The following is a 20,033-nucleotide window of genomic DNA, read 5'->3' on the forward strand; positions in this document are numbered from 1 at the left end:
AGTGCTACTTGCGACCTTTCTTGTAATCTTGATCGCCCTTTCGGTCCCACGTGGGAGCCTCCTTCTCTTCAGGCTGTGTCTCGTCCCACAGCCCGCTCTTTGCGATTTTAGCACGCAGCTTCTCGCGGCGTCTCTCTTCGTCGTTGACAGCCTGGCTGACAGAGGCGGCATCCACATCCTTGTCGCCACTCTGCGTTTCGATCTGCGACTGAGAGTTCGCCTTCCTCTTTCGGCTGCTGCTAATAGACGACGAGGACAGCGGCGCGCTGGCCATGTCGATCGATTCGTTGTTCATCTTGCGCGATGCGGTGGATGCAGCGGTGACATCGGAAACATCTTTGATCTCGAACGTGTCATCCTGTTGATGCGAAGCGTAGCCGCTGCGTTTCCAGAAGATAGGCTTCTGCCCTTTGAGCGCCTTCCGCATAGGCTTAGCGAAAACACCGAGGTTCTCGGCCCGTTCCTTGTCGGGGTCGTTCTCCTTGTCGTAATAGTACCAGCATTCGAGGGGGTTGCCCGAGGCATCCTTACCGGCACGTTGGATGACACCGAACATCGGAGACGACTGAAGCACCACTTCAAGATGCTCCCTCCACGCCTTGCGAGCAATCGAGGCCCACCGCTCGTTCGAGTCGCTGCTGATGGGCCAGCCTTCGACCACGCAGCCGTGCTGCAAAGTAGCGGCGCCCGGAAGCTTTCGCTTAGAAGGACTGAAAGCAACAGAATGCTCGCCCGCTTCGCCTCTCATCAGGCTAGGAGTGGTGGTGAGTACCGATCGTACCGCCTCCGAAGCACTGATGGTGGCAGTGCGGTGGAAAACAATCGCTCCAGCAAGAAGTCCCGGAAGATCGTAGGTGGGGGCAAGCTGTCGGACGCAGTTGCGGGCAAGCGATTGCAGCTCTTGAACCGATGAGCCGAGCATGGGAGAGCTAGGTGCTGGGCTGTTGCTCGCAGACCTTCGTGCGGCGCTGCGAACATTGGCGAGGCTGGCAGCGGGAGGAGGCATCTTCGTCTGAGATTCGGTAAGCCCATCCGTCACGGTTGGTTTGGACAAAATGTCAGCGTTGCTGCTGTCGCACGTAGTTGCACGCCTTCGTGTAGCTGATGCAGGCGATCCTGGTGCTTGCTGGGGGGCAACGCCAGAGTTGCCAATCTGCTCATTCACGATGCCTGAATCAAGGTCAGAAAGAGAGCTGCTGTCGTCATCATTGTCCGCAACGACGTCGGTGGCGGGCTTACGAGTCACCAGCAGCGTTTTGGGGGTAGCGTCGCGCTCGGCAGGAATATAATCTTCATCGTCGCTCTCGTCGTCTTGATCGTCGTCATCGTCGTCATCGTCCATCGGACCGATACCATCGTCACCTACTTCCTGATCGCTGTCGCCAGCTCGTACTCGTCGGTCGTTAAGTGGACCGGCTACCAGACCTCTGCTGTGACGATTGACCGGGGTGGGTGAGCTGGTGATCTCGTCCTCCACCTCTTCCTCATCGCCTGCCTGCGTTGACAGCTTGGGAACAGCTTTGCGCTTGCTCGGCGAAACCAGACCAAACATGCGAGGTGGCGAGCTCGCAGGAGGTGAGCTAGTGGCAACGCTTGCCTCGATTCGACTCCTCTCTTCCGATGATGAGGCCTTTCCTTTCTTGACGGGCGATGTGATCCTCTGTGTCCACTCCTGCACGCGTGTCTGCATCGATTTGAGCGGAGATGGTTGAGGTTCGCCCCTTGAGGGAACATGCTGGAAGCGGCACTTGACACCGAAAAAGTCGATCAGGGTCTTGCCTGATGTAAGCCGCAACACTTGGCCCTCGCGACGCCGTTTTCCATCTACGATAAGACCATTCTGACCGACGACGCGGACGATGAAGGTTCCATGCGAGTTGGTGGCATCGGGAGCATTCCTAGTCGCGAGCTTGGAAGCGGTAGGAGAGCCTTTAGGAGTAAAGCTCGAAGCGCTGGCCTTGCTGTTTGAAACTGGACGCGTGATAAAAGGGATCCATTCGACGATGGCGTGAATGCGCGAGACGTGGCGCGCCTCATTAGGCAGATTGACGCGTAGAATCTTCTTGGATCCCAGCCCTTGCATCGAGGTAGGAATATCGGCGACTGAAGACGCACTGGAAGCATGAGGCTGACCAGAGGGCTTGGATCGACCAATGACCAAGCTGACCTTCTTGTTTCCCAAGAGAAGATTGGACACTGCATCCGCATCGGCCTCGCATTCTGGATTCTCGACAAGCCCCAGGGTCTGTGCATCGTTGTCCGAGGCTGCTCGATCAAGAATGACTGGGCTCTGCACAAGAACAAGATTTCCAACAGGAGTGGTGGATGCTGGGAGAAGACGCTGTTGCTTGACAGGAGAAAGTCCAAGCGCTCGCTGATGCGTCGGCGCGATCGGCGACGAGAAGAAAACGGATGAAGCTGGAGGTGAAGAGGGAGGAGGCGTAGCGCCGGCATTTTCTCTCGCGTCTTGGAATGCTTTGGCCCTGCATCCGGCAATGTTGAGATCAAGTGGCGTCAAGGGGCGTGACTGGGCCGATGCAAGTGCCTTTTCTTTCTTAAATGCCTTGACGGGCGACGATCCGGCCATGGGAGGATCCGACGACGGTGCTGGCGTGGGAAGATCGTGCATCATTAGGTCGGCTGATGTCGGCTGGTGTCGAAGTCGAAGAGGTGCAAGAACTTAGCTTTGATGTTCGACCTGAGTCAATTCCTGCGAAGACCGTCTCGGCGCCGAGACAGAACGCGGGTCAAATCGAGACAAGAGGCTGGACGCGAAGCGGGCGCGTCGCAGTGGTACCGGTAAAGGCTAGAACAAGAAGTACAGCAGTGCGATGTGGTCTTGAGGATGTCTTTGGAGCTCGGGCGGTATTGGAGTCGGTGATAGAGTGGTGGCTCAAAGCAAGTTGGGTCAGGGCTTGCTCAACAATTCACGATTGCCTTGCTCCCTTGTTCCACACCTTGACAAGACTCACGCTGGGACTTGTGTCACAGAGTCGCGGGTCGAGAACGCCAACACGTCGTCTAGCCCGTCTGCAGCCTTTCAAGACGCGCACATTTGGACATGAGGAGAGGCCGAAAGCGCAAAAAATGTCACACTCGCGACTGCGACACGCACACTTCACGCGACCGCGTTCTGCCGCCGAATTTTGGCGTATAGCGTATTCCTCCACTCAAACACGCACACGCACACGCACACGCGATTTTTTTTTTTGGTCGACGAATCGATATAGCAACACAATCACGAATGCTAACATTTTCAATTCGTGATTTTTTCAAAAGGCACGAGTCACGAGTCACGAGTCACGAGTCACAGTCACAGTGTCAGCTCGCATCGCCAATCGTGAATACCTTCACGCTTCCATGTACAGTAAATCATCACAGACGATCACGAGCGGGGCGCGACGAAGAAGTGCAGTGCAAGAACCGAATAGGATTGAAGAAATGATACGAATGAACGAAAAATGTGAATGCTAGGTGGGCCCCAAACACGAGAAAGGAACACTGCAAGGAAGGACAGGGTCGAAAGTCTACCAAGGGGAACGAAAGTAAGTATGCACGCATATGCTCTGCCTGGCTAGTTGCCAATTACGATACCATCACATGTCAGATGTCGCTGCTGTGTCAGAAGAGCCGAAGGCACCACCCGAAGCAGGTGGGCTCTGTTGCTGCCCAGGAACTAGCGTCTGGTATTGTTGAGGAGCCAACTGCTGCTGTTGTGGTATCAATTGAGGGGCGATCGGCTGTGCGGCACCCTGCTGTGCGCTCCAAGCTTGCAGCGCAGCATTTGGATCGGGCGAGTTCAAGATCTGGCTTGCGGCATCACCATATTGAGCCAACAGCTGTTGCTGCTGCTGCGGCGACATTGTGTTCCACTTTGCCAAGGCCTGCTGAACCTCGGGCGAGTCGCCCGACATATTGCCATTGCGATCGAGTGGAAGGTGAACCGGCGCCTGCTTATCACTCGATTCCGACGAATTATTGTCGCCTCCACCATATTTAAAGGGCATTCCTGTCTTGGGGTTAACCTGTTCACCAGTCCCTGAGTCGTAGTACATGTTGGTGGTGGCGTCAACAAGAACGAGATTGCCCGTAATCGGGTTGAAAAGCTGTCCATTGGCACCAGTATCGATGGCGTTCCCCACTGCAGAAGCAGCGTCGCCGGCCGAGTGATATTGACCATTCCATTGATCCTTGAGCGCCTGGAGCTTTTCTTTATGGATATTGTGGAGGTAGATGGCCGTGATGAGTAGGGTGGCGCCAACAGCCATAGTACCCGATGTTGTCATCGACGGTAGCAGCGAAGTCACTCCACTCATACCTCGCTTTTCCAGAGACTGATCGTTGCTTCCAGATCGCTTTGAAAGCTCAACACTCGAAGTTTTGCTGAGATGCTCTTGATTGATGTTTTCCCTCACGGCCGCAAGCAACTGTCGGTCCTGAGGCTGGATTGAGGTCAACATGTACAGCAAAGAAGTCAGCTCTCGCACACACTTGCTTCGGAAGCCGAGGCCTGTACTTACCGCATCTCTGTCTTTGCTAGCACGCTTCTGCATCGGTGCAGCACCACCAGCACCTCCACCAACAGAGACACCAGCATCAGCCAGCTCCTGCTCCGAACATTGATGAAGGGGCGGAGGATGGTTCAGGTCGACGCGCGTGTATGTCGACTTGTTCCACAACACACCACGGAAATCTCGGATGATCGGCTCGCCATACATGTCGCAGACACTTGTGGGTGTGAGACCATACTCGTTGTCTGGTGTCGTATTGGGTCGTGTAGGATGAGCGTACGCGCCGAGTCCGAGAACAAGAGCTACCAGGGCGCCCACGCCTAGAGCTCCCTTGGCCGCCATCTTGCCAAGACCTGGGCCTGCTTTCGTAGCGGTACCACTGAGCGCCCCAGGGTTGGCCTGATTTGGCCCTCGGAGAAGGGCAAGCTGTGCTTGTTCACGCAAAGCGGGGCTTGAAGCTCTGTTGTTTATTAAGCAAGGCTTACGGTGAGCATGTTGATGGATCTATAAAACTGCTGGGGCTGATGGCTGGTCACTCACTGGAAGGCTGCATTAGCGTAGTCACGCTTGTCGAGCTGTGGAAGCACAGATGAGTAACAGGCAGAAGAGCAGATGGACAACATCAGAATTTGTCATTCGAGAAACGAGGAAACAGCGCGACGTGACAGCAGTTGTGAGGCGGCTGGTACAGCCGATGTTGAATGGGGACAGGGGCAAAAGGAAAGTCATACCTTGCGGTGGCGAAGGGATCGCTTTTGCATACGCCCATTTCCTGCTCCTGCTCCAGCACCGGACGACTGCCCACCGCCGTTGGCCTGGCTCTGGCCCTGACCAGCACCGTTGTCGTTTCCAGTGGCGCCATTCATCAATTCTTCTGCGCTGTACACGATCTTGCCAGTCTTGGGGTCGCTGACGTCGCCAGTGTTAGCGTTAATCAAATAGCCAGTCTGACTATCGATGTAGTACTTGACGCTGTTGGGACCAACAACATAGTACATGCCTGCAGCACTATCGTATTCAGGCTTGGGACTACCGCCACTCTGGTTTCCAGCTGCTCCAGCCGTCTGGGCATCTTGGCTGGCACCATTTGGGTTCTGACCACCGGCACCCTTGCCTGCACCCGAAGAGCTGCTGTCACCGGATTGGACAGGGTTAGCACCGGCTGCTGAACCTGCACCGCCAGCTGCGCCATCTGCCCCTGTAGAAGCTCCAGCGCTTCCGTCTGAGGCCACAGGAGCACCAGCACCACCGCTGGTACCAGGTGCAGCACCGCTGCCAGCAGCGGAAGGCGGCTGCCATCCAGCAGGTGGGTTTACTTCTACCATACCTTGCGGTGTGTACTTCAGCACGTGATATTGGCCTTGACGATCGGTCACCCAGACCAAGTCTGAGCCGGGAATTCGGTAAGGTCCGTCTGCAATCTGAGCAGAGCCGCCACCGGCTCCGCCTGCCGAAGGATCTTGACCAGCAGCGCCCTGCGGCATGGCGCCCTGGGATGGATCTGCGCCTTGAGGATAGCCGTCGACGGGGGTAGAGCCAGGAGCAGCGCCTCCTGCAGCCTGGAGCGCAGCCATATCCTGCTGGTTGTAGGCAGTAGTGGAGTCGGAAGGCTTGGTGTCAAAAACTTTAGTGAGACCATAACCAGCAGCAAGACCACCTCCACCCAGGAGGGCCATTTTGGTCTTGCTCATTCCGCGCTTCTTAGCAGCAGCAGGAACAGCAGCAGCAGCCTGGGCGCCAGAAGCCTCGGCATGTGCAATTTGCATCTGTTTAGCCTGAAGCTCCTGCATGATCTGAATCTGCTGTGCATTGGCCTTGTGCCCTTCTTTGAGCTTGCCAAGCTTCTGGTCGAGCTTGTCGAATCTAGCAGCCATGCCAGGATCATGGCCGTAGGCCGGGGGCGGGTAGTAGGGAGCTGGGGGATGGCTCATAGGAGCGCCGCCAGGCATATGAGCTGCAGCTGCATTCGGAGACGCATGATAGTGGTTGATTATGGTCTCGCCACCCTTGGCGCCATCGCCAAGAGCTCCTTTGAGAGCATCAACGCCGAGCCTGACTACTGAAGTTTCGTCACGAGGCTTCAAGAGATGTTCCTTCTTTCCCACTTTGGAGCCGTTGGCGTCGCGCTTCGCTTTCGAAGCGGCGCTGGAACGATGGGGAACACCGCGTTGAATGAATTGCTCGTCTGCCACATAATGCGAGGAAGAAGCAGCGACAGAGATGGCCCCGAAGACGATGGCACAGAGCAGGGCAACCTTCATGACTGCAGCTGGAGAATCATTCAGTAAAACAGAAGGATATAAACATCATCAGTATGTTGCTTTTGAAGACTTTGCGAGTCTGCCGTGACAAGAACCCGCAGACCACTTCGGTAAACCAAATCACTCACAAAAATTGAAGCGGGTTATATATGTCGCACGACGACAGTAGGAATAGGAAAGAGCTAGCACTCCAGATGTGATAAAGGTTTAGAGAGGCAAAGAATGTGATGTCAATGATCTGGCTAGCAGACTCGATGACTGTGAGGGAGAAGAGTTGACCGGCTGGTATGTTAGAAAAGGCAACAGCAGGACGGAGAGGGTAGGGAGAAATTAGGGGCAGACTCTCAGGTGCGAACCTATATACATGACAGAGGTCAGGTGGGACAATAGGCAGTAGTAAAGCCAGGTCAGAGACGCAGTGCTTTGCGACTGCAGTTCATTCTAACGAGACAACGCAGGTGGGGACAAATGAGGCCTGTACGGCTTGAAGACCGAGGACAAGCTGCTGATGATGCCGTCGCATCATCGACGCCAGTTATTCCCACCTTCACTCAGAGTGTAAGTGCTCTCGCTGACTGGTGGAACGGGTCGAACTTCGATCTCGACTAGCAAAGGAGGAGGCGCACTCTCCCTCTGTCCGACCTCCTTGTCGAAGAGTGAATTGGCTCTTCAAGTGAGCGAAAAGCTTGCGTGCTCGACTGACGACAGTTTCAAACCTACGAGTTTCATTTAGATTGGCCGAAGAGTCCGTGTGGCAGCCTGAGCTGCAAGTCTGCGACTAAGTACGAACAGCAGGCGTTGCAGATGCTGGTTCACAAGAGGCTGGGGGTTACAATGAGACCTTCATTTCTGAAAAGTGGGTATAGTTTACAGCGTCAGCATTCGTTTGCGAACGTGTCTATATGAGCTGACATATAGTAATGTTCCTTCTTGAGAACAATGAAGACACGCACGAACAAATGATACATCAGGTGGCGATGACAAGTGTGAAGGAGGGACGTCAGCAGATCCGCAAAGAGTGTATGGCCTCTACGAGCCGATGCGTCGAGAAGGGTCAAAGACGTGAGTGGATAGCCCCAGAGCAGAATACACTTTATCAGGTGGGTTGGGATGATGCGTTTGAGTCCCAAGCTTGGTGAACCCTGTCCTTTAGATCCTTGATTTTGCGTTCCTTTCTCTTGCGGTACATCCCATATCGGTTGACTACTTCGATGACCCACTTGCTCTTGGTCACATTAATTTGACTTGTATCTAAGCCACGCTCCTGCAGTCGTCGAATGAACTCGTCAAAATGCTGGGATGAAGAGCGGTAGTGTCCGCTCCATGGGTAGATGGACACAATGACGCCGTCTTTGACCTTGAGCACGCCGGCGACGGTGACGAGAGATCCTGCGAGGAGAGAAGAATGCTGGAAACGCCCACGCTGCTTGATTCCGACATAAAGGTTGTACGAGAGGTCCGTGACAAAGATCCAAGTATCAGCTTTACGCCTGCGGATGAGAGCGTCAGGATGAGACACCTGGCCGTGCGCATCACCATCTTGATCTGAGTTGCCTTTGACTATTTGCTGGCGATCCGAGGAAGAATATAAGCCTAGCTTCTGCTTGATAAGGTATTTTGGCCCCAAATTTGCCTCTTCGAGCAGCTTTTCCTTTCGACTCTGCTGCTTTTGATCAGGGTTTCTGAAAGGTTTGGTCATTTGAGTTCGAGCTTCAGATTCTGCTGCCGAGGCATTGCTGGGTTCGTGCTGCTCATCATGTTGGGAAGGGACATCTGTCACTACATGTACCTCATCAGACGATAAGCTGGAAGCCGAAGTGAAGCCGTCCGAGGAGCCATCTGAGGCGTGGGCGCGAAACTTAATCTTGTCATCTCGAACAACTTCACCGATATCGCCTGAAGCGATGGCATCCTGCCATTCTTGTGACTGACGCAAAGCTATGCCTCTGCCCTTTCCAAGGTCTCCATGGTTGTACTTGGAAGTGTTGACAAGCTGACCAGTTCTACACCAACGTAGACGACCCTGGCCTTGATGTGCCTTTAGCTGGGCGCGGAACTCCTCGAGACGATTTTGAGATGGAGCTTGTGCATCGTTGTCAATGTAGGTCATGTAGTTGCGACGCTGGTCTGCGGTTAGATAGCTTATACGCTCCTCTTCGAGCTTGAACCTGGGACACTCTTCCAGACTAAGGTGCTTGCCGTCGCCTTCATCAAGCCAATGCAGGAAATTCTGCTTGGTGTCTGCCTTTGTGTTCCAGTATCGATGGTAATGTTTGAGATTGCTTCCATAGCGATGTTTTGGATCAAGCATTTCAAGCCAGTTCTGATCCTCCATGCGCTTGGTGAGCACCTTGGATTCGTGAATGAATTCTTGCCTTTGGGCTTCGTTTTTGAACGAGAACGGAAACTTTTCAAAAAAGCTTGAGCTCTGTAATTGCTGTGCTAGCGAATCGACCTTGGTGGGGGGAGAAGTTGAAGGGGATGATGTTGACTTGCTTGGACGTTTCAACGTTGATGCTGCTTCACCCTTGACCGCGGGGGAGGGGGCAGTATCCTGCTGGCCTAGCTGTTCTGCCATCAGACCACCTCTTCGCCAACGAGATGCAGGATCATTCTTGTCTCCCCGACGTTGCTCCTCTAGCGTTCTCTCAAGCCGACTCGTACGCAGAGCTGAGCGGATGCGATCGGCACCATCTATCCGAGAGAAGTCCTGCAAATTTGTGGAGGTAGCCTCGCTCTTGTCATTGAGCGAGCTTGTTGCTAAGTTTGCCTCACGTTCGGGAACCTGCATTGACGTAGTCGTTGTGCTTGAACTTAGTAAGCTGTTAGGGCAAGGCGTACTAAATCATGAAGAGGCTACGATGGCTATTCACAGCATTGTCCATCTCATGCATGTGATGCCGAAAGCCGCGAGGTGAGTAGAGTTCTGAAGCAATCACAGTGTCAGAGTTAGCGAGCGGTCTATCTCAAGCGTCCAGCAATGCATTTGTACCAGGGACAACAGGAAACGTCACTTGTGCTATCAACCGCTACCGTATCTGTCTCAGCCCGGCACAGCCGGATCTCGACATCTCGTGCCCTTGCGAATAACCACGTGGTTCAGCTGAGTCACAATCGCGAATCTGGATACGAGGAATGGGGAAATCATAAGCACAGTATAGGATGATCACGTGGATCTGAAATCGTGATATGTACAAGCACGTTGAATCGTGAATCGTGAATCGCGACATGACGTTCACGGTTTGTTGGGGTAAAATGTTACGCCGCCTTGAATCTGAGTCATGCTCACCTCATTTCAAACAGTCACGAGTGAAAAACAGTCACGAGTTCCAGAGGGTGTGACTCGGCGAGAGTCAAGATTCTTCGGGAAAAGACCGAAGTCAAGGGAGCTAGCTGGTATCAGCGTGCAGGAAACGAACGCCTTTATTTGGAAAGCGATGAAACGAAAGCGCAAGACTGGAAGAAGCTTCTCACCCTCCAAGGTGCCAATCTCTGTTTGCCTCTTGTTGTACACATACAAGATCTTTGCTCGTCATGTCGACTTCGACATTGCAACTTCAGGCGAGCCTGGATCGGTGGTCAGCGAGGCTGACGTCGCTACCCAGCATTGCTCTTCCTACTGACTATCCAAGGCCAGCAACTTCACAACTCGTACAGGCGCTTGCCTCGTCGACTCTCTCATCGGCAACAAGAAAGGATCTCGTGCGTCTTGCGTTTCACCACGAGCTTGACCTGCATCCTGCGGAACATGCCGAAGATGAGGACGACGACAACGCGAGCCCCACGCCCTTCCATCTCCTCCTCGCTGCCTTCTGCGTGCTCCTCCACCGATACACCGGTGACACGGACCTCGTCATCGGCTCGTCCAACCCTTATACGGGCGAACCCCTAATTCTTAGGATCCCAATCGAGCCAAACGATCCGTTCTGGCAGATTGTCCGACGTATTCAGCAGGTCGAGAAGGAAGCTGCCGCTGATGCTGTTCCCTACGACGAAATCGTCAAGCGGGTCGAGGCCGAACGCGCTGAGCGGGAAGGTCCTCTTCCTGAAGGTGTGCAGAGCGCACCCATCTTCCGTGTTCGCTTCTTTGACGAGACAGGCGGCAAAGCTCGCAACTTTATGCAGTCTACCTCGCTCACTACGGACCTCACCGTATTTTTGACCAAGCCAGGAGCTACACCTGGCGACGACTCTGTGCAGCAGCCTATACCTGCAGAGTCTGTAACACCGTCGGGTGGTGCAAGTGCACCTCACACCTTCCGTGATTCGCTCGTGCCCAACATTGCGGTGCATCTCTCGTACAACTCGCTGATCTTCTCGTCACAGCGTATGCAGCTCGTTCTGGCGCAACTGTCTCAGCTTATCTCTGTAGCTGCCGCCAACCCTGCTTCACCTGTTGGCAGCCTTCCGATCCGAACCCCACAGGAGAACTCCTTTCTTCCGGATCCCACCAAGGATCTCGAGTGGTGTGGATGGAGGGGCGCCATCACTCAGATCTTTGAACGTAACGCACGTGCTCATCCAGACCGTCGATGCATTGTCGAATCGCTCTCCGACGAACCTAACTCGCTTTCCGAGCCATGTGCACCTGCAAGCCGCGTTCGCGAGATCAGCTACGCTCAGTTGGATCGCGCTTCTAACATTGTTGCCCATCACCTCCTTCAAGCAGGTGTTCAACGCGAGGAAGTGGTTACCACCTATGCTCACCGTGGTGTCGATCTCGTCGTGGCGGTGCTTGGAACCCTCAAGGCAGGCGCGACATTCAGTGTGATCGACCCTGCTTACCCACCGTCGCGTCAGAACATCTATTTGCAGGTCGCCAAACCGCGCGCATTGATCGTGCTCGCCAAGGCCGGAACATTGCAGCCATCGGTTCGCAAGTGTATTCAGGATGAGCTCGAGCTGCGCACCGAGATCCCTGCCCTCGAACTGCTCGCCGATGGATCAGTGCGAGGTGGTGCACCGTCACAGGGAGCTACCGACACGCTTGCTCAGCAGCAGTCCTTGGCCGGTGATAGCACTAACGTCATCCTCGGCCCCGACAGCGTCGGCACGCTTTCCTTTACTTCCGGCTCCACCGGCATTCCCAAGGGTGTGAAGGGTCGTCACTTTTCTCTCACCCACTTTTTCCCCTGGATGGGCGAGCGCTTCGGTCTGGGAGCGCACGAGCGATTCACCATGCTCTCGGGTATCGCTCATGACCCTATCCAACGAGATATTTTCACGCCGCTCTTCTTTGGTGCCGAGCTGCACATCCCCACGTCGGAAGACATTGGCACTCCTGGTCGTCTTGCAGAATGGATGGCTGCCAGCAAAGCTACAGTGACGCACCTGACCCCTGCCATGGGACAACTGCTAAGCGCCCAAGCTACGGCGCTGATTCCTTCGCTTCGCAACGCATTCTTCGTCGGCGATGTGCTGACCAAACGGGATTGCACCCGTCTACAAGCGCTGGCTGCCAATGTCTGCATCATTAACATGTACGGCACTACCGAGACCCAGCGTGCCGTCAGCTACTTTGCCATCCCTCCGGTGAGCACGTCGTCCACGTTCCTACAGACACAGAAAGATATTATGCCCGCCGGTCAAGGTATGATCAACGTGCAGCTTCTCGTTGTCAACCGCAACGAACGTACTGCCACATGCGCCGTAGGTGAGGTAGGCGAGATCTATGTGCGAAGTGGAGGGCTGGCCGAGGGCTACCTCGGCCCTCCCGAGGTCACCGCGGAAAAGTTCATGCCCAACTTCCTGGCACCCAAGCTAAGCTTCCCAGACACAATCAAAGAGAAGCCCGAGGGGCAGTTCTGGAAGGGCATCCGTGACCGCATGTACAAGACTGGTGATTTGGGTCGATACCTTCCGGACGGCACCGTCGAGTGCACTGGCCGTGCGGATGACCAGATCAAAATCCGTGGATTCCGTATCGAGCTTGGTGAAATTGACACGCATCTGTCGCGCCACCCGCATGTTCGCGAGAATGTCACGCTGGTTCGTCGCGACAAGGACGAAGAAAAGGTGCTGGTCTCGTACTTTGTGCCTGGACCTGGTGCTGCCGAGTTTGAGGAGCTGGTCACCGAGGATGACGAGGGGGCTGCTGCTGCGGGCGGCAAGGCTGCGCGTGATGCCATGTTGGTCAAGGGCATGCGACGATACCGCGCGCTCATCAAGGACATCCGCGACCACCTCAAGAGGAAGCTCCCCGCCTACTCGGTGCCCACGCTTTTCGTGCCATTGAACAAGATGCCACTCAACCCGAACGGCAAGATCGACAAGCCTGCACTACCCTTCCCCGACACTGCCATGGTAGCAGCAGCCGGGTCTGGCAGTTCTTCAACCAAGGGCGGTGCCGACGCAGTCGCTGCTTTGGCGTCTGCCACGCCTACAGAGAAATCAGTCGTCGAGCTCTGGTCGCGTTTGCTGCCCAACGCTCCTACTCCCATCCCGCTGGACGAGAGCTTCTTTGACCTGGGTGGCCACTCGATTCTGGCCACACGACTGGTGTTTGAAATGCGCAAGCAATTTGTGATTAACGTGCCGCTCGGTGTCGTTTTCGATGCACCTACTGTACGTGGTCTTGCCAAGGCTGTTGACCAGCTGCGCCAGGCCGACCTTGGCCTCGGTGCTACGCAGAACAGCGGAGCGCCTGCTTCGACCAAGCGCACTGAGGAAACCAACTTGGACGAAAACTATGGCGCGGATGTGGCCACGCTGACACCCAGTCTGCCCGAATCGTTTGCCGGTGACAAGGTTCGAAGCGCTGCCGAGGGACCTCGAACAGTGCTTGTGACGGGTGTAACTGGTTTCCTTGGTGCCTTTATTTTATACGATCTGTTGACCAAACGCTCGTCCAGTGTCGCCAAGGTGTATGCGCACGTGCGTGCCAAGGACGAGGCTAACGCGCTGGAGCGACTTCGTGAAGGGTGCAAGGGCCGAGGAATCTGGGACGATCGATGGGTGAGCGAGGGCAAGCTTGAGGTGGTTCTGGGAGACCTGGCGGCGCCTCAGCGGCTGGGCATGTCCGAGACGGTATACGCCAAGCTCGCTGACGAGGTGGACGACATTCTGCATAATGGTGCCCTTGTACACTGGGTGTACCCTTACAGCAAGCTGCGCGCTGCTAACGTCGGCTCTACAATCTGCGCCATGAAGCTTTGCAATGCGGGCAAGAAGGCCAAGACTCTGACGTTTGTTTCGAGTACCTCTGCTCTTGACACGGACCACTACATTCGTCTTTCGGATTCTATCCTCCACGGCCAGGACGCTGTCCAGGCTGGCTCAGCAACACAGCTCCACGGTGTGCCTGAGACGGACGACATCGAAGCCAATGTCAAAGGTCTCACCACCGGCTACGGACAGTCCAAGTGGGTGGCTGAGAAGCTCATCATGATTGCGGCTTCGCGCGGGCTCAAGGCCTCGATCGTTCGACCTGGTTATGTGGTTGGTGATTCCAAGACAGCCGTAACCAACACGGATGACTTCCTGTGGCGTCTTGTCAAAGGCTCGATCCAGCTGGGACTGATCCCGGATATGCACAATTCGATCAACATGGTTCCTGTCGACCATGTTGCACGTATCGCCGCGCTGGCCTGTCTCAACAACGCCAAAGAGCTCGAGACGATCAACAAGACGGCCGGTACGAACGCCAAGGTGTTCCACGTGACAAATCATCCAGGCATTCGATTCAACGACATGCTCGGACAACTCAGTCGGTACGGCTGGAAGGTGGAGCAGACCGAGTACGTGCACTGGCGTGCGAGGTTGGAGGAGCACGTGCTGAGCAGTAGCTCGGGCTCAGTTGAAGACAATGCGCTATTCCCGCTGTTGCACTTTGTGCTGGACGATCTTCCGACGTCAACCAAGTCGCCAGAGCTGGATGACCGTCACACACAGGCGATTCTGGACGCCGCTTCTGAAGGGCAGGCGCAAGGTACGGTCATGGGCGTTGACCGATCGCTTGTGGCAACGTATCTCGCCTGGCTATTGGCGGTGGGCTTCTTGCCGACGCCCTCGTCGAGTGGGGCCCAAGATTTACCTAAGCTCGCCAAGATCGATACTGAGATGAAGGCGATCGGACGTGGATCCGCCAACTGATTTAGATCTGATTTCGTTAAATCGTGATTCGTGATTTGTACACATGCATGCAAGAGATTCGTGATTTTCAATAACGCTATGAATCGTGAATGGATTTTAAGCGAAGCTGATATAAGATAAGTTGGCAACTTACAGTAGTTGCGTGTGTTTGCAGACTCGATGGTCTAGCCTCGGAACATCCACACCCCGAGGTCGGGCAGAGGGAGAGTGTCAGGTGTCGAATCTGTGAATGTATAGAAGGGTGTTCGTATTTAGCGAGCTGCAGAGGCCGGTCGTTCATGCAGTCAACAAACAGAAGCCTACAAAAGATGTGAGTCGTTTCCGAAGACGGCGAGATTTCTCTGGTTGCTGGGGCAAGATTGCACAGTCACCAGTCACGAGTCGTGAGGTGTGAGTTGCTTGTTGCCCCGCCGGATTTGTTTGTTGACTTTGCCAGATTTCAAAGAGCGTCCTGTCATGATGTATTATAATAATTAGTCACGAGTTCTAATTTTCTCGATCCGGCCCCGTGCCCGCTAAGCTGAAATCGTGAATCACGAATCACGAAGGTGTGCTAAGTTATCAAACAAATCGTGAATGGTCAAGCGAGTTGAGAGTCACATTTCCCCCCTTCGCCCCGCGGTGCATTAGCACAGTGGCTGTGATGGACAGGGTAACGGAAGGTTCGGCAAACTAGATCACACATTGGTGATGGTTGAGCTAGACCGTCTAACTACAGCAAAAACTGTCAAACAAATTGCTGCTTCAAAGTCCGACCACAATTGGGCTGCACACTATGCAAATGGATGTGTTCGGCACCTGCGCGCTCCTACCTGCACACAGTCCCGGTCGCACCGTCCGTTGTTCGCTTGTGCTCGACGACGAGCGACGCGTGCAGATGTACTCACGACTCTCTGAAACCAACACTTTGCAGCTCACGCTTCTTTCCTTTTCCTTTTCGTGTTTCGTTTCTTCTTTTGTCTCTTTTTAGTGCGAAGCAACACTCCCGACTCGTGACTGCGTGTCTTCCCGGCTTGGCTTTGTGTGTTGAGCCGGCTTAGTCATGACTGTAGTTCTTCTTGGACGTCATCGAAGCACTCTGCAGAAACCATCCGTGATGTGATCTCATGCTGTCCCTTCCACCGCGCCTCTTGGATGGGCGAATGAGCTGAAACATAAGAGCGAGCTTCAGTCTTTGTTTCTTCCTCGCGATCTCGTGCACGTTATAAGGATCTGCAGTCATCTTGAGCCGACGCAAGTCTGTTCCCGTGCTCTCATACCGCAAACCAAGTCATGCAGGGCTCTCTATACACCCGCGTTGAGAACAACACATCGCTATCACCGCCGTCCCGTTCCTTCCCAACCTAACCCTTGTAACACATGTGCGCAGGGATTGCGCCCTTCTACTCCGCCTCATTCTGCTTTTGCTTCGTATGCACTACCTCCGACTTTGTTGTCGTGTTTCACTCCACTCCAATTTCACTCACGATTGCCCTGATCCCGGAAGCGGCACTTCTTGATCGACTTCTCGGCGGACTCACCCAGTATCGGTCTCGTCACTCTACTTGACTTCGCCTATTCGAAGCTTTCTCGGCTCTGGTCAGCATTGCACTCTGCTTCTTCGTTCGACTAGTCTCCATTGTTACCTCAAGTAAGGACAGCTGCAGCTTCGATCTCTACTTTGATTCTCGCTATCATCATTGTCGATCTCGATCCTGCCCTCAGGACCTCGGCTCCACTGTTTGTCAGTAAAGCAAAGCACCTCATCCTCCCTTTCCTCATGAGGCAGGGGGATAGTCGAAAAAGACCAACCTGATGGGTTCAATGTCATATGTGGCCGCCTAACTGAGCCTCTTTTTCGCATCCAACCTCTTTCCAGCTTTCAACTCTCAGAGCTCGCCGACAGTTTGAGCATCTTGTACCTCTTCTCTGCGCTCGTTTAGCGCTATGCGCCCTTTCGGTAACGCCAACAAGACGCACCACACCAGCGGCCAACCCGCGCCCGGCTCTTCTCATAATCGCACGCCTTCCTCATCCTACGTCTCTACCCTCAGCAACGCACTCAACATTTCAACGCCAACATCCTCCAAGAAACCTTCCAACGCAGACACCCCACTTTCGAACAAACGTTTTCCGACATCGGCGGATCCAGCTGGGTTACAGCTCAAACAGAATCAAGCATGTGTCCGAGATATACAAGCTCTTCGCACGCCAACGCCGCGTAAAGATGCACGACAACTGTCTCGCGATCTTTCTCTTTCTGGAAACGAGGCATTCCGTTCACCGACTACTCCGGTTTCTCCATGGCAAGCCTCGCTGCGATCACCGGCTACAGCCGAAGCGCTTCCTGCACACGGATCCCACGCGCATCCTGCACCTACTGGCAGGATGCGGTATGATCAGTGGTGGATGTCGGGGACTTCCTCCGGCCGGACTCCGGACATTTTCACTACACATTCGAGCACAGTACCGTCGGCTGCCATCGTCACGTCTCTACCGTCCAACAATCAGAGCTCGCACTACTTAGCACGAGGCCCTGCCGGGCAGAACATTTCCAGCAATACCATTCCAGTCACTTTGAATGGCGCGAGAAGTCAAGCCACCGGGGTCCAATCCGAGGCATTCGTCAACTATCGAGAACTGCCAATCGGTACATCCCGCGTTGGGGATCACAGAAAATCACCGGGCCCAGGGGAGCTATCAGCTCAATGCACTGTCAGCCCCACCTCGATCTCGTTCATGTCACCGGTTCCTTTTGCGCCCACATTGGATGCGTCCACGATGGGCGATGCATTCTTCAGCTCGATGTTCGAGCAAGAAACACCAAGCTTGTCGACCAATCTCTTACCAAGCAATGACTTGACCGAGTACTTGTCATTCCCAGGCGGAGCGGGAACAACCAATAGTGCACGTCCTGGTTCATCGTTTCACTTGACACATGCACTTGGACACGGACACGGATTCGTGGCGGCCAACGAGCCTGCCCTTTCCTACAGCCACGATGGGCCTGCGTTTGTCTGTGCTCAACCGACGAGTTGGGATCAAAACAATGAAAGATCCGCGTCTCAAGACGTCTCTCATGACACTGTTGGTTTTCAAAACAGCTCAGAATCCTCAGGCCTTGTTATGTCCGATCTCCCGGAGTCTAAGAGTCGGGACGCTGCGCCAAAGAAGCAAGAAAGGCTAGCGGGTCTTGGGCTCGACTTGAATGCAAATGCTGCTTTCGAGCGGATCGAGGTTTTGGCGTCCCCCGCCCAAGGTGCGTCAAGACCGACGATGCTGGTCGACGAAATGGGCCGATGGAGGCTTGTCCCGCTAAGGTACGAGTCAATGTCACATGCGCAAGGTAGCAGAACGAGACGTGAAAGGTTGACGATACAGGAGTCTTCAACTGCCTCGTTCAGCACTGGCACGGAAGCTAGCTATACGTCGAACAGTAATTCCTCTACCTGGGACAGCTCTTTTGGTGAGGCGACAAGCCCAATCAATCGTCACGTTTCGGCACTACCCGACAGCGCACTTGTTGATACTCCTGCTTCGTCCATCGGCCAGAACAGCAGTCGATACACGCATTCTGCCAAGGTTGCTGACCAAGCTCGGCCTGCGTCCGACCCTGACGCTTGCAACGCGGCGCCGGAAATATACATGCCGGACTTGAGCGAGTTCGGACAGTCGATTTCCATCGAGCAAATGGCAGAAGAGCGATGGAGAACGTGGCCGAGAAATCGAGACAGTGCCATCTCGCGAGGCCATCCATTCGTCTCGGCTCAGCCTGTCAGCCCAATCGCTGTGCCACACCTGACGACATCCGATCCGCGCTCCTCGTTTGACTCTTTATCAGTATCCACGTCATCTACACGATCGCGACTTATGGCTGAGCCTTACAATAAGAATAAGGGTCTACGCTCTGGTCGCCCCAGCAGTAGCGCCAGTACGAGCAGCCGTAGCTCGATCGGAAACGCTGCTGCTCTGGAAAGCCAGCCCACGAGCGGTACTACTGGACCGACTCGCCCTCGATCCCACATTGCGACCGGCTCGTTCAGGATGAAAGCTTCGTCGAGATCAAGTTCAAGTGGCGGCGCGGAAACCAATGCCGTCTCCAATGAGCGCGTTTCAGCTACAGCTTTGGCGCTACGTAGCGCCAGAGGAACGTCGCAAGGTGCACCCGCTCAAGCAGGCAGCAGTGCGATGAAGTTGACAAGATCGATCGACTCTATCACCCCTTCGGCGCCCACAATGTCAAGTCCCACCAATTTCTGGCACAGCGTTGCACTGCAAAGAGCTTCCAAGAGTAGCGATGGGCTGAACCCGGTTACGCAGCGACCACGCTCGATGCTCATCACATCCCCGCGTTCCGACCTAGCCGGCCAGCTAGGTAACGGCGCTACAAGACCATCGAAAGCTCGGGTGGGCTTCAACGAGGTGTCGGAAGCCTTAAACACACTTCGCACGTTTCTCAAACAAAAAGATTCCAACAGTGGCACTGACGGTCATGACGCAGCACCGTCCCGGTCCACTGAGAATGACCTGCAGAGCTGCTTTGCCAGCAAGCCTGGCCGCACGCTACGTCGAACCAAAGGCGTTCTGCCACCGAGAGGTATCTTTTCACCCGTGGGCGAATTTGGGACGCTCCCAACAGCCGCTTCTGCCGCCACAAATGAATCCACTCGAGAAATGGATAGTAGCACTGCGGACCAACGTCGCTTGAAAGCACTATCAAGCCCCGGATATGCAAGCTTGTCATCGGGGAGCACGAGCAATCGACAGGATGACAGACTCGCCGTACTTGAAGACCTTTCCGAGCGCGTTCTGCGACTGAAAGCCGAGACAGAACTTGAAAAGGAACGGCATGCCGCTGCCAGCATGCCACCTCCACCGACTCGGCGCGGTGGATCCATGTCTCAGCAAATGCACAAGACGGCATCGATCAGTCCAAAGACGCGTCGCGAGATGCATGACGAGTACCTTAGAAGGCGCACCTCAGGCTCGTAGCAGCTCTCAATCTTGCAGCCGTGAGTCGTTCCCGACTCGTGTCAGTCGAGGGATTCGTGATTGTCCATGGCGACCTTAACCTAACAACAGCCGTGCGCGATCGCCAATCACAGATGTGACGATCACGCATCGTGGATTCTACTCACGACTAGATATATTTTCGATTTACCACTCTATACCCGCAATGCTCTTCGTAGGA

At 54.7% G+C, this 20,033-nt stretch overlaps 5 protein-coding genes across 5 annotated transcripts; 2 read left to right on the forward strand and 3 right to left on the reverse strand.

The window, feature by feature from the left end:
• Nucleotides 1-4: 4 nt before the first annotated feature.
• UMAG_01694 (uncharacterized protein) lies at nucleotides 5-2,632 on the reverse strand (the record flags this gene model as incomplete). Its single annotated transcript, XM_011389368.1, has 1 exon — nucleotides 5-2,632. The coding sequence occupies one exon, from the start codon at nucleotides 2,630-2,632 to the stop codon at nucleotides 5-7; it is 2,628 nt and encodes an 875-aa protein (XP_011387670.1).
• Nucleotides 2,633-3,596: 964 nt separating this feature from the next.
• UMAG_01695 (uncharacterized protein) lies at nucleotides 3,597-6,772 on the reverse strand (the record flags this gene model as incomplete). Its single annotated transcript, XM_011389369.1, has 4 exons — nucleotides 3,597-4,442; nucleotides 4,521-4,971; nucleotides 5,052-5,086; nucleotides 5,243-6,772. 4 exons carry the CDS (start codon nucleotides 6,770-6,772, stop codon nucleotides 3,597-3,599), a joined length of 2,862 nt encoding a protein of 953 aa, XP_011387671.1.
• A 1,096-nt stretch (nucleotides 6,773-7,868) lies between these two features.
• UMAG_01696 (uncharacterized protein) lies at nucleotides 7,869-9,563 on the reverse strand (the record flags this gene model as incomplete). The annotated part of the gene is made up of 1 exon (XM_011389370.1): nucleotides 7,869-9,563. One exon carries the CDS (start codon nucleotides 9,561-9,563, stop codon nucleotides 7,869-7,871), a length of 1,695 nt encoding a protein of 564 aa, XP_011387672.1.
• A 743-nt stretch (nucleotides 9,564-10,306) lies between these two features.
• On the forward strand, nucleotides 10,307-14,863 carry UMAG_01697 (putative L-aminoadipate-semialdehyde dehydrogenase subunit protein; the record flags this gene model as incomplete). The annotated part of the gene is made up of 1 exon (XM_011389371.1): nucleotides 10,307-14,863. The coding sequence occupies one exon, from the start codon at nucleotides 10,307-10,309 to the stop codon at nucleotides 14,861-14,863; it is 4,557 nt and encodes a 1,518-aa protein (XP_011387673.1).
• Nucleotides 14,864-16,789: 1,926 nt separating this feature from the next.
• On the forward strand, nucleotides 16,790-19,834 carry UMAG_01698 (uncharacterized protein; the record flags this gene model as incomplete). Its single annotated transcript, XM_011389372.1, has 1 exon — nucleotides 16,790-19,834. One exon carries the CDS (start codon nucleotides 16,790-16,792, stop codon nucleotides 19,832-19,834), a length of 3,045 nt encoding a protein of 1,014 aa, XP_011387674.1.
• Nucleotides 19,835-20,033: the final 199 nt, after the last annotated feature.

Source organism: Mycosarcoma maydis, chromosome 3, assembly GCF_000328475.2.
Source record: "Mycosarcoma maydis chromosome 3, whole genome shotgun sequence".
Taxonomy (NCBI): Eukaryota; Fungi; Basidiomycota; class Ustilaginomycetes; order Ustilaginales; genus Mycosarcoma; species Mycosarcoma maydis.